The 13950-nt window shown below is 39.8% G+C and overlaps 2 protein-coding genes across 3 annotated transcripts in view; both read left to right on the plus strand.

The window, feature by feature from the left end:
- The window catches only part of LOC128697535 (myosin heavy chain, muscle), a 23580-nt gene extending 10650 nt beyond the window's left edge, over nt 1-12930 (plus strand). For both annotated transcript variants that reach the window (XM_053789302.2, XM_053789303.2), the window contains 13 exons: nt 192-519; nt 1012-1064; nt 1421-1508; nt 3387-3504; nt 3652-3769; nt 3978-4451; nt 4744-5630; nt 9285-9363; nt 9881-10126; nt 10334-11121; nt 11229-11682; nt 11888-12386; nt 12662-12930. In XM_053789302.2, coding sequence (XP_053645277.1) covers nt 192-519; nt 1012-1064; nt 1421-1508; nt 3387-3504; nt 3652-3769; nt 3978-4451; nt 4744-5630; nt 9285-9363; nt 9881-10126; nt 10334-11121; nt 11229-11682; nt 11888-12386; nt 12662-12738 — 4209 coding nt within the window. In that variant the 3' untranslated portion in view covers nt 12739-12930. The remainder of the gene's footprint in view (nt 1-191; nt 520-1011; nt 1065-1420; nt 1509-3386; nt 3505-3651; nt 3770-3977; nt 4452-4743; nt 5631-9284; nt 9364-9880; nt 10127-10333; nt 11122-11228; nt 11683-11887; nt 12387-12661) is intronic.
- The window catches only part of LOC128706036 (uncharacterized), a 96422-nt gene that overhangs the window by 37530 nt on the left and 44942 nt on the right, over nt 1-13950 (plus strand). The window lies entirely within an intron of this gene.

Below are 13950 nucleotides of genomic sequence, written 5' to 3' on the forward strand. Positions count from 1 at the left end.
CTACACGATGTACCGAGTACTGCATAAAATTAAAAACAATCTGATCGTTTTCTTACGAACCGGTACCTTGATGATGGTGAAGGTTCTTCATCCTAGAAATAAGAGCTACTGTCCCCTTAGTTAAAATAATAATAATAATGATAAAGTAAACTATTATTTTTGCTAGCATTAAAAGTTTGCTCTTTCAACAGAAAATGGGTCTGCTCTCCATCCTAGAGGAAGAGTCCATGTTCCCCAAGGCTACTGACAAGACCTTCCAGGATAAGTTGAACGCCAACCATCTTGGCAAGTCCCCAGTGTTCATTAAGCCTAAGCCACCAAAGGCTGGTCAAGTTGAGGGCCACTTCGCCATCGTTCACTACGCTGGTACTGTCACTTACAACTTGACTGGCTGGCTGGAGAAGAACAAGGATCCCCTCAACGACACTGTCGTCGACCAGCTCAAGAAGTCAAACAACGAACTTGTCGTCACTATCTTCCTTGACCATCCCGGACAATCTGGTGGTGGTGACGCTAAAGGTATGAAGAGTAATCTCCTTCTAGTTACTTTGTAAAACTCTTAATTAAAGAGACGATGTGTCACGGGAAGATGAATTTTATTTTCTCTGAAAAAAAAATAAGGTTTGCATATACTTAACAAATGCTAAACATGATAGAAAATAACAAAAAACAGAATGTGATTGTTTATCTAATGAAACAATGAGTAGCGGGACGAAGAGAGGAATTTTCTGAGATAAGTAAAGCATTTACCCAATACGTATATTTAAAGTAGTAATGTATATTTTATATTCTCGTGAATTTAATTACAATCATGTTTTTAAATTTATTATGTTAGCATCAGATCACGTTTAGCTCATCAAATAAAGTAAAAAGTTTACCTATGTTAACATGTTCCTCAGATATTAACAGTGTAGAACGTATAGACAATTACTTTTTAAATCTCTAATTATGAGTAATTAATGATCCGTGTAATTACAATGTGTACTAACATAAATAATTTCTACAATACAGGTGGTCGTGGTGCGAAATCTGGCTCCTTCAAGACTGTGTCATCTGGATACAGGGTAAGTTTATTTATCTGGAGACCAAGTCAATGCATTTTTAAAAAAGCTACTTTGCAGTACTCTTTATATCTAAAACATAACTAATACTATACATAAATGAGCCATAAACTTTTGTTAATAGTTTTTATATTAAAAAAAATGCGCTGTTTATCATTTGAAAGTATTAATCAATAGAGTGTTATTAACTGTTTTGGTACGGTATGGGTGGGGATGGAACTCGCGGATAGTGGCTTAAGCACTGGCCTCGACTTCAATCCCCACCCGTACCGTAGTTTGTTTGCAACTGTGTCATTACAATTTCGTGAGCCACTATCAAATAGATTGTTATCTAACTTACGGGATGTTTTCTCTCACAGGACCAGCTGAACAACCTGATGAAGACTCTGAACTCCACCCACCCTCACTTCATCCGTTGCATCGTCCCCAACGAGACCAAGACTCCTGGTAAGTAATGCTATCCTAGTAACACAGTAACTTTCGTCCTCAACGAGATCAAGACTCCTGGTAAGCAATGCTATCCTAGTAACACAGTAACTTTCGCCCCCAACGAGATCAAGACTCCTGGTAAGCAATGCTATCCTAGTAACACAGTAACTTTCGCCCCCAACGAGATCAAGACTCCTGGTAAGCAATGCTATCCTAGTAACACAGTAACTTTCGCCCCCAACGAGACCAAGACTCCTGGTAAGCAATGCTATCCTAGTAACACAGTAACTTTCGTCCCCAACGAGACCAAGACTCCTAGTAAGCAATGCTATCCTAGTAACACAGTAACTTTCGTCCCCAACGAGACCAAGACTCCTGGTAAGCAATGCTATCCTAGTAACACAGTAACTTTCGTCCTCAACGAGACCAAGACTCCTGGTAAGTAATGCTATCCTAGTAACACAGTAACTTTCGTCCTCAACGAGACCAAGACTCCTGGTAAGTAATGCTATCCTAGTAACAGTAACTTTCGTCCTCAACGAGACCAAGACTCCTGGTAAGTAATGCTATCCTAGTAACAGTAACTTTCGTCCTCAACGAGACCAAGACTCCTGGTAAGTAATGCTATCCTAGTAACACAGTAACTTTCGCCCCCAACGAGACCAAGACTCCTGGTAAGTAACTATCCTAGTAACACAGTAACTTTCGCCCCCAACGAGACCAAGACTCCTGGTAAGTAACTATCCTAGTAACACAGTAACTTTCGCCCCCAACGAGACCAAGACTCCTGGTAAGTAACTATCCTAGTAACACAGTAACTTTCGCTCCCAACGAGATCAAGACTCCTGGTAAGCAATGCTATCCTAGTAACACAGTAACTTTCGTCAACAACGAGACCAAGACTCCTGGTAAGCAATGCTATCCTAGTAACACAGTAACTTTCGTCCCCAACGAGACCAAGACTCCTGGTAAGCAATGCTATCCTAGTAACACAGTAACTTTCGTCCCCAACGAGACCAAGACTCCTGGTAAGTAATGTTAGCCTAGCAACACTGTAACTTTCGTCCTCAACGAGACCAAGACTCCTGGTAAGTAATGCTATCCTAGTAACAGTAACTTTCGTCCTCAACGAGACCAAGACTCCTGGTAAGTAATGCTATCCTAGTAACAGTAACTTTCGTCCTCAACGAGACCAAGACTCCTGGTAAGTAATGCTATCCTAGTAACACAGTAACTTTCGCCCCCAACGAGACCAAGACTCCTGGTAAGTAACTATCCTAGTAACACAGTAACTTTCGCCCCCAACGAGACCAAGACTCCTGGTAAGTAACTATCCTAGTAACACAGTAACTTTCACCCCCAACGAGACCAAGACTCCTGGTAAGTAACTATCCTAGTAACACAGTAACTTTCGCCCCCAACGAGACCAAGACTCCTGGTAAGTAACTATCCTAGTAACACAGTAACTTTCGCCCCCAACGAGACCAAGACTCCTGGTAAGTAACTATCCTAGTAACACAGTAACTTTTACAAGTCTTCAGAATACTTCATTCTCCTTCAACAACTGATATTAGTAAAACAAAGTTATCACTGTAATATTTTTGTTTTACGTTCTTGGCAACGAATAACCTAATTAAATATAATTTTACTGAAAACGTATGTATCATTAGTATGATCTACATCATCTCCAAAAACCCATGTAATACCATTAATTAATTAATGTATTGGTTAAATAAATAAAAACTAGCGGCATAAATTTGTGTGTACTGGAGAAAGTATTTTGTCTTTTTTAACTGCAGCCATCTGTTAAATTCTAAATTTTTACTACGTTTTTCTTTTTTTTAGGATCAATTATTATTTCAGCTTGCAATTAGACTGTAATTTTTTCTTGCTCAGGTAAGACTGAGGCTGGTTTGATCATGCATCAGCTGACCTGTAACGGTGTACTTGAGGGCATTAGGATCTGTCGCAAAGGCTTCCCTAACAGGATGTTGTACCCTGACTTCAAGCACCGGTAAGAAGTTTGATAAATACATAAGAGAACAATTGTTTAGATTTTAAGTACTAGTAAAAATTACTATAAAAGATAACTGGTAAAAATATTTTAATACATTTTTCAGAATTTATTATCATGTTGCTTACTCAATATATTTTTTCTCAGCTACAAGATCCTGGCTTCCCAGGAGATGTCAGCCATCCCTGACGACAAGAAGGCAGCCAAGGCTTGCTTTGACAAGGCTGGTCTGGACGAAGAGCTCTACCGCCTCGGCAACACCAAGGTAAGTGCTATTTAAGATTATGTGCAACACCATATGGAGTATCCATTCTGAGTTATGTTACAGCTTCCTGTTTATAAGTCTGTACAGCCAATAGCCATGCCATTCTTACTATCGTGCTGAAACTATAGAGAAACGAGACGTGGAAAGTCGCTATATTAAATATATATAACACAATCAAACCAACTTAAGTCTAATTCACATACGACAGGTATTCTTCCGCGCTGGTGTCTTGGGTACCCTGGAGGAGATCCGTGAAGAACGTGTTTCAAAGATGACCTCCTGGCTGCAGGCTTGGATTCGAGGCTTCAAGAGCCGTAAGTACTACAAGAAGCTCCAAGATCAACGTGTTGCTCTTATTGTCGTCCAACGCAACCTAAGAAAGTACAAGAAGATGCAGGGATGGCCATGGTACAAGTTCTGGAACATGATCAAGCCCCGTCTTAATGTCACTCGTATTGATGATGAGATTAACGCCCTCGAAAGTCAAGCTGAAAAGTGTACTGCAGAATATGAGAAAGAGTTGAAGGCGCGCCAGGCACTGGAAGTTACGTACCAGGCTCTTCTAGATGAAAAGAACACTCTGGCTTCTGCTCTTGAGTCAAGCAAAGGCGGCATGTCTGAGTTCTATGAGAAGACAGCCAAACTTGAAGGTCAAAAGGCAGATCTTGAAGCTCAGTTGAATGTAAGTATTTATGTGTATATAAACCAGTGAGGGTCTTTCAGTGCTGCTGCAATCACGCTGAATTCTTTTCATAATACTGCCGGATTTTTTCTTAAAATTTTTGCATAAAACAAAGTTTGATAATTGACTCAAGATTACGTTTTCTATGTACTGTTTCTGGTTTGCTAATTATTTTAGTAATTTAAAAAATTTAACCAACCGGCAATATAAATTCTTTAGAATTTCTTTTTCTTTTGATCTGTCTTTTGTTGAATTTCGGCAACAGTATTACTGGTTTCTTACGCCTTTTTAGGAAGTTACTGAACGTCTGCGTAAGGAAGAAGAAGCCCGTAATCAACTCAACCAAGGAAAGAGGAAGACCGAACAGGAGCTTTCAAACCTGAAGAAGGATCTTGAGGCTATCGAAGCAGCGCTTCAGAAGACTGAGCAAGACAAGGCCACGAAAGATCAACAGATTCAAACTCTTAATGAGGAAGTCGCTCACCAGGAAGAGCTTATTAACAAGGTCAACAAGGAGAAGAAGCAACTCCAAGAAGGCAATCAGAAGACTGCTGAGGATTATCAGAGCATTGAAGATAAGTGCAATCATTACACAAACCTGAAGTCAAAACTCGAACAAACCCTGGACGAACTCGAGGATTCTCTTGAGCGAGAAAAGAAACTGCGCAGTGACGTCGAGAAGGCAAAGAGGAAGGTTGAAGGCGACCTTAAACTTACCCAGGAAGCCATCTCTGATCTGGAACGAAACCACAAAGACCTTGAAAGTACAATCCACCGCAAGGACAAGGAATATTCTGCTCTGATTGCTAAGGTTGAAGAGGAGCAAGGTCAGTATCTCAAGATACAGAGGCAAATCAGAGAACAACAAAGCCGCATCGAGGAGCTTGAAGGAGAGGTTGAGCACGAGCACCAAGCCCGCGCTAAGGTTGAAAAGTCTAAAGTGAGTCTTGCTCGAGAGCTTTCAGAGCTTGGAGACCGTCTGGATGAAGCCGGTGGAGCCACAGCTGGCCAGATCGAGCTGAATAAGAAACGAGAAACTGAACTGGCTAAGCTTCGTCATGATCTTGAGGAAGTCAACTTGCACCATGACTCTGCAGTCAGTCTTCTTCGCAAAAAGCATAATGATGCCATCACGGAATTGTCAGAACAGATCGAACATCTCAACAAGATGAAGGCCAGGTGAGAAATTTCTACCTTCAAAAGTTAATAACCAGGGAATTGTGTTCTACTGTTAAAATTAAACTGAAATGCAATCATTTATAACTAGTATTTTAGAAAAATATAAATCAAGAAGCCAAGTATATTTACATGCAAAAATTTAAATCAACAACTAAATTAAAAAAAAAAAAGAGACGACCACATTTAAAGAAAGACTTAATATTTTTCCCAATGAATATAATATATATATATATATATATATATATATATATATATATATATATATATATATATATATATATATATATATATATATATATATATATATACTTATATATATATATATATATATATATATATATATATATATATATATATAAGTAGGAGAAACTTTTAGAGAGGGTGTGGTAGGTAAGTTTGGGGTGCCAGGTGTAAATGATAATGGGAGCCCTTTGATTGAACTTTGTATAGAAAGGGGTTTAGTTATAGGTAATACATATTTTAAGAAAAAGAGGATAAATAAGTATACACGATATGATGTAGGGCGAAATGACAGTAGTTTGTTGGATTATGTATTAGTAGATAAAAGACTGTTGAGTAGACTTCAGGATGTACATGTTTATCGAGGGGCCACAGATATATCAGATCACTTTCTAGTTGTAGCTACACTGAGAGTAAAAGGTAGATGGGATACAAGGAGAATAGAAGCATCAGGGAAGAGAGAGGTGAAGGTTTATAAACTAAAAGAGGAGGCAGTTAGGGTAAGATATAAACAGCTATTGGAGGATAGATGGGCTAATGAGAGCATAGGCAATGGGGTCGAAGAGGAATGGGGTAGGTTTAAAAATGTAGTGTTAGAGTGTTCAGCAGAAGTTTGTGGTTACAGGAAAGTGGGTGCAGGAGGGAAGAGGAGCGATTGGTGGAATGATGATGTAAAGAGAGTAGTAAGGGAGAAAAAGTTAGCATATGAGAAGTTTTTACAAAGTAGAAGTGATGCCTAGGGATTGGCAGAGAGCATGCATAGTTCCTTTGTATAAAGGCAAAGGGGATAAAAGAGAGTGCAAAAATTATAGGGGGATAAGTCTGTTGAGTGTACCTGGTAAAGTGTATGGTAGAGTTATAATTGAAAGAATTAAGAGTAAGACGGAGAATAGGATAGCAGATGAACAAGGAGGCTTTAGGAAAGGTAGGGGGTGTGTGGACCAGGTGTTTACAGTGAAACATATAAGTGAACAGTATTTAGATAAGGCTAAAGAGGTCTTTGTGGCATTTATGGATTTGGAAAAGGCGTATGACAGGGTGGATAGGGGGGCAATGTGGCAGATGTTGCAAGTGTATGGTGTAGGAGGTAGGTTACTGAAAGCAGTGAAGAGTTTTTACGAGGATAGTGAGGCTCAAGTTAGAGTATGTAGAAAAGAGGGAAATTTTTTCCCAGTAAAAGTAGGCCTTAGACAAGGATGTGTGATGTCACCGTGGTTGTTTAATATATTTATAGATGGGGTTGTAAGAGAAGTAAATGCGAGGGTCTTGGCAAGAGGCGTGGAGTTAAAAGATAAAGAATCACACACAGGGTGGGAGTTGTCACAGCTGCTCTTTGCTGATGACACTGTGCTCTTGGGAGATTCTGAAGAGAAGCTGCAGAGATTGGTGGATGAATTTGGTAGGGTGTGCAAAAGAAGAAAATTAAAGGTGAATACAGGAAAGAGTAAGGTTATGAGGATAACAAAAAGATTAGGTGATGAAAGATTGAATATCAGATTGGAGGGAGAGAGTATGGAGGAGGTGAACGTATTCAGATATTTGGGAGTGGACGTGTCAGCGGATGGGTCTATGAAAGATGAGGTGAATCATAGAATTGATGAGGGAAAAAGAGTGAGTGGTGCACTTAGGAGTCTGTGGAGACAGAGAACTTTGTCCTTGGAGGCAAAGAGGGGAATGTATGAGAGTATAGTTTTACCAACGCTCTTATATGGGTGTGAAGCATGGGTGATGAATGTTGCAGCGAGGAGAAGGCTGGAGGCAGTGGAGATGTCATGTCTGAGGGCAATGTGTGGTGTGAATATAATGCAGAGAATTCGTAGTTTGGAAGTTAGGAGGAGGTGCGGGATTACCAAAACTGTTGTCCAGAGGGCTGAGGAAGGGTTGTTGAGGTGGTTCGGACATGTAGAGAGAATGGAGCGAAACAGAATAACTTCAAGAGTGTATCAGTCTGTAGTGGAAGGAAGGCGGGGTAGGGGTCGGCCTAGGAAGGGTTGGAGGGAGGGGGTAAAGGAGGTTTTGTGTGCGAGGGGCTTGGACTTCCAGCAGGCATGCGTGAGCGTGTTTGATAGGAGTGAATGGAGACAAATGGTTTTTAATACTTGACGTGCTGTTGGAGTGTGAGCAAAGTAACATTTATGAAGGGATTCAGGGAAACCGGCAGGCCGGACTTGAGTCCTGGAGATGGGAAGTACAGTGCCTGCACTCTGAAGGAGGGGTGTTAATGTTGCAGTTTAAAAACTGTAGTGTAAAGCGCCCTTCTGGCAAGACAGTGATGGAGTGAATGATGGTGAAAGTTTTTCTTTTTCGGGCCACCCTGCCTTGGTGGGAATCGGCCAGTGTGATAATAAAAATAATAAAATATATATATAATATATATATTATATATATATATATATATATACACACATTTATATAGTTTTAACACTTCGGCCGTCTCCCACCGAGGTATGGTGCCCCAACAATGAAGACAGCACTTTCACTGTCACTCATTACATTCTCTGTCTTTCAAGAAGTGCGCTGACATCACAGTTCAGATGAGCCTCCAAACCACAACATCCCCATCCCTCCTTCAAAGTGCAGGCAGTGTACTTACAATATCCAGCACTCAAGACCAGCTAATCAATTTCCTTGAATCCCTTCACTAATGTTATCTTGCTCATACTCCAACGACACCTCAAATTATGAGAGGAAAAAAAACTTGCTTACATTCCTTTTGGATGCCCCAACCCTTAGCGCTCAAAACCTCCTCTGCGCCTTCCCTCCAATCACTCGTAGTACAAGAATGGTATACAATACCGACAAGATGAAATTAAGACATGTGTAACATCTGGGTATCTTTATTGTAGACGTTTCGCCACCCAGTGGCTTTATCAATACAAATTCCAGGACATAACTTGAAGATATTAGAACTATGTACAGAAGATGAGGTAATCAGTCCCTCAACCTAGGAGTAGGTGCAAAGAGCACCGTTGTCGTGGAGAATCTCCACGACAACTGGATGCAAAACGTCTACAATAAAGATACCCAGATGTTGCACATGTGTCTTAATTTCACCTCCAATCACTCCAAGGACGACCGCCATACCATCCCTCTCCCCAGATTTACACGTCCTTCTGGTACTCTAATTTCTCTCAATCTCTAAATATCTAAACTATCTCAAGAGCCCCTCCTCAACCCTCTGCATAATAATTTTGTTAAACCCACACCTTATCTCCAAACTCCGAATTCCCAGCATATTTACACCACACTTTGCCCCGCTCAAACACTACATCTCTACTGCCTCCAGCCTCCTCTTCGCTGCAACATTCAAAAAATATGCTTTTCACCTAGATTATTTTAAAAAGTAGCGAGATCATTTAAAAAGTTGCCTCAGTTTTACAACGAGTGCTCGACAATATACGTACTTCTCAACAGGATGGAGAAGGATAAGGATACTCTCAAACGTGATGCCGAGGATGCTAAAGCCGCTTACGATTCTATTTTCCGTGATAAGGTACGTTTAAAGAGTTTTTAATTAAAATTGATTAGCTTCAAAATCTGTCTCTCAGAGCTCAAAATGTTTCCAATGATGTAAACTAAATGTACACAAATCAGACACTCTCGATTTGTTACAGAGTAAATTTCCTCCTAAAATCAGACACTCTCGATTTGTTACAGAGTAAATTTCCTCCTAAAATCAGACACTCTCGATTTGTTACAGAGTAAATTTCCACCTTAAATAAGACACTCTCGATATATTACAGAGTAAAGTTCCTCCTTAAATACAAGAGGGTAATATTAAATTTTTATGAAAAATTATTCATTTACTAGTATAAGATTTCCTTTAAAATAAAGCACATTATTACTTTATTAAAATTTGGAACGAAAAAGAAATTATTACATAAACTATCTCACAAAGTAAAATTCAACTCATCATTTTGTTTCAATATGTTAAATTTTCGTGGCTGTCACACTGCTAATGTCAACCAAAGAGTAGAAAGGAAACATGTAAGTTATTTTAACGTTATCAGAACGCAGCGGAGAAGACTGCCAAGCAGCTTCAACAGCAGGCGGCGGAGATTCACGCTAGGATTGACGAGTCCAACCGAACCCTCAGCGAGTATGATGCCACCAAGAAAAAACTTGCCACTGAGAATGCAGATCTTGTGCGCCAGTTGGAGGAAGCTGAGAGCCAGATTGGTCAGCTATCCAAGCTCAAGCTGTCTCTCACTAATCAGCTTGAGGACAACCGTAAACTCGCTGACGAAGAAAGCAGGGTAAGTGTTCAAATTACATGTATATATATATATATATATATATATATATATATATATATATATATATATATATATATATATATATATATATATATATATATATATATATATATCACTTATATGTTATAAAAATATATTAAACTATTTAATCATAGTTATAGATTAACTTGCCATCGTCAGTAATCACACATGTGCTATATCCCGCAGGAGCGTGCAACTCTTCTTGGTAAATATCGCAATCTTGAGCACGACATTCAGAGCCTTCGCGAACAACTTGATGTTGAGAGCGAAGCTAAGGCCGACGTCCAGCGCCTGCTGTCTAAGGCTAATGCTGATGCACAAGTGTGGCGCTCGAAATATGAATCTGAGGGTGTTGCCCGTGCCGAAGAGCTTGAAGCTGCTCGTTTGAAGCTTGCTGCCCGTCTAGATGAAGCCGAATCACAGATTGATCAGTTGAATGTCAGAAATTTGAGCCTTGAGAAGTCCAAGCAGAAGTTGTTCGCGGACTACGAAGAGGCCCAAATTGCTGCTGAGCGTGCTCAAACCCTGGCTGCAGCCACCGAAAAGAAGCAGAGGAACTTTGATAAGATCATCGCTGAATGGAAACTGAAGGTTGATGACCTTGCTGCTGATCTTGATGCTTCTCAAAAGGAGTGCCGCAACTATTCCTCTGAGCACTTCCGTATTAAGGCTGCTTATGAGGAAAATCTGGAACATTATGACTCTGCCCGTCGTGAAAACAAGAATCTTTCTGATGAGATCAAGGACTTGCTGGACCAGGTAACAGAAGGTGGTCGATCATACCACGAGCTGGAAAAGACTTTCAAGAGGCTGGAAGTTGATAAGGAAGAACTACAGGCTGCTCTTGAAGAAGCTGAAGCCGCCCTTGAACAAGAAGAGAATAAGGTACTTCGTGGCCAGCTAGAGCTCAGTCAAGTTAGGCAGGAGATTGACAGGCGTATCCAAGAGAAGGAGGAAGAGTTTGACAACACCCGGTACGTACAAAATTATTTCAACCTTTTTAAGATAATACCACTGATATTTTTAAGGTAAACTAAAACGTTTTGGTATGTATCTAACTGGTAAATACACCTATTTTCAGTAAATGCCACCAACAAGCCATGGATTCCATGCAAGCTTCTCTTGAATCCGAAGCTAAGGCAAAGGCTGAGGCACTTCGTGTGAAGAAGAAGCTCGAGTCGGACATCAACGAGCTCGAGATTGCTCTTGATCATTCCAATAAGGCATACGTTGATCTGCAAAAGAGCCTCAAGAAGCTCCAAAACGAGTATAAGGATACCCAGCTGAGGGTTGAGGAAGAACAAAGGGTTGCTTCTGAGTACCGTGAACAGTACGGTATTTCTGAACGCCGTGCTAATGCTATTCACGGCGAGCTAGAGGAAACTCGTACTCTTATTGAGCAATCAGATCGCGGACGTCGTCAAGCCGAGACTGAAGTTCATGAAGCTCGTGAACAGCATTCCTCGCTCTACGAGCAGTACAACAGCTTGACCCTTGCAAAGAGGAAGCTTGAGAGTGAAACTCAGACTCTCCAGGTAAGTTTATTTACTCACAATAATAACAGTGATAATAATAAAAATAATAATGGTGATAATAATAATAATAATAATAATAATAATAATAATAATAATAATAATAATAATAATAATAATAATAACAATAATAATAACAATGAAATAACACTATAATTCATTTCCTGAAAGAAAAGAAAGTTTATATTCATTATGTATTTTAAAACAGGCTGACTATGAAGAGATGCTGAACGAGGCCAAGAACTCCGAGGACAAGGCTAAGAAGGCCATGGTTGACGCCGCTCGCCTGGCTGATGAACTCCGCGCTGAGCAGGAACACGCTCAGAACCTGGAAAAGATTCGCAAGGGACTGGAAGTTTCTTACAAGGGACTCCAAGTCAAACTTGAGGAGAGCCAGACTACAGCGCAGAAAACAGTGAAGAAATCCCTGGGTAAGCTGGAACTCCGTGTCCGCGAGCTGGAAAGTCAGCTGGACGATGAGTCTCGCCGTCACTCTGATGCCCAGAAGAACCTGAGGAAGTGTGAGAGGCGCATCAAGGAGCTCACCTTCCAGTCCGACGAGGACAAGAAGAACCACGACAAGATGCAGGACCTTGTTGACAAGCTGCAACAGAAGATCAAGACCTACAAGCGCCAGATCGAGGAGGCTGAGGAGATCGCTGCTCTCAACTTGGCTAAATACCGCAAGGTCCAGCAGGAGTTGGAAGGTAGTGCTTAATTCACCTGTACACTACGTTATTTATACTTAAATAAAGCAGTGGTGTGAGCATTAGAAAACACTATATACAATATATGCATTATACTTTATGGGCGGCAAAACTGGAATAACTGGAATAATACAGTAGCACATTATATAATGTACACGCTTATTTTGTCAAGGTTGCTCACATACTTATTTGTATATTAAATAACAACACTATTATAAAAAGAGGAGAGAACTAATGAATGTCATATGTTGCTACAAGTGATGCTCTTATTGCAGGTGTGACAACAGTAGTGAGCCAGAGTTCTCACAGTTCTATCGTCCGCTCACATGTTGTTCAGATCTTTGAAGGGTAAATTAAAACCAATGTTATAATGAAAAACTTATCTGTTGATGTAAAATCTAGTCTCTGCCATCTTAAAAATGTTCAACTGCTAATCCTGGGATCACTTAGCTAAAGATAAGCAAGTGATGTGGGAAGACATAACATTGGCACTTCTAACAAGGCTGTACAGAACATCAAAATAAAGAATGTAAAATCCTGTAAACTTGCGTCTGCTCACCTCCTCTCTGGTTGCCGTTCTTGTTATGTCTCTTCAACAGTTAAGCTAATAAATATTTTGAAGTGTAAATGTTTTTCAGTGAATATACTCGTATATATTAAAGAACATTTATAGACAAAGAAATGTATATATGGAAGTATTAGTTGGGTGTTGATTCTCCAGAGTTCTTCCACAATGTTACTACAAACACGGAGAATTACAATAAACAGGGAGAGCTATCACAAACAGGGAGAACTACCACAAACAGGGAGAACTACCACAAACAGGGAGAACTACCACAAACAGGGAGAACTACCACAAACAGGGAGAACTACCACAAACAGGGAGAACTACCACAAACAGAGAACTAAAACAGGGAAAACTACCATAAATATTAAACACCAACAGTAAACACTAACACAACCAGTAAGCACTAACACGAACAGTAAACACTAACACGAACAGTAAACACTAACACGAACAGTAAACACTAACACGAACAGTAAACACTAACACAAACAGTAAACACTAACACAACCAGTAAACACTAACACGAACAGTAAACACTAACACAAACAGTAAACACTAACACAAACAGTAACTACTAACACAAACAGTAAACACTAACACAAAAAGTAAACACTAACAGGAACAGCAAACACTAACACAAACAGTAAACACTAACACAAACAGTAAACACTAACACAAACAGTAAACACTAACACGAACAGTAAAAACTAACACGAACAGTAAACACTAACACAAACAGTAAACACTAACACTAACAGTAAACATGAACACAACCAGTAAACACTAACAAACAGCAAACACTAACACAAACAGTAAACACTAACACAAACAGTAAACACTAACAGTAAACACTAACACAAACAGTAAACACTAACACAAACAGTAAACACTAACACGAACAGTAAAGACTAACACGAACAGTAAACACTAACACAAACAGTAAACACTAACACTAACAGTAAACACGAACACAACCAGTAAACACTAACAAACAGC

Source organism: Cherax quadricarinatus, chromosome 44, assembly GCF_038502225.1.
Source record: "Cherax quadricarinatus isolate ZL_2023a chromosome 44, ASM3850222v1, whole genome shotgun sequence".
Taxonomy (NCBI): Eukaryota; Metazoa; Arthropoda; class Malacostraca; order Decapoda; family Parastacidae; genus Cherax; species Cherax quadricarinatus.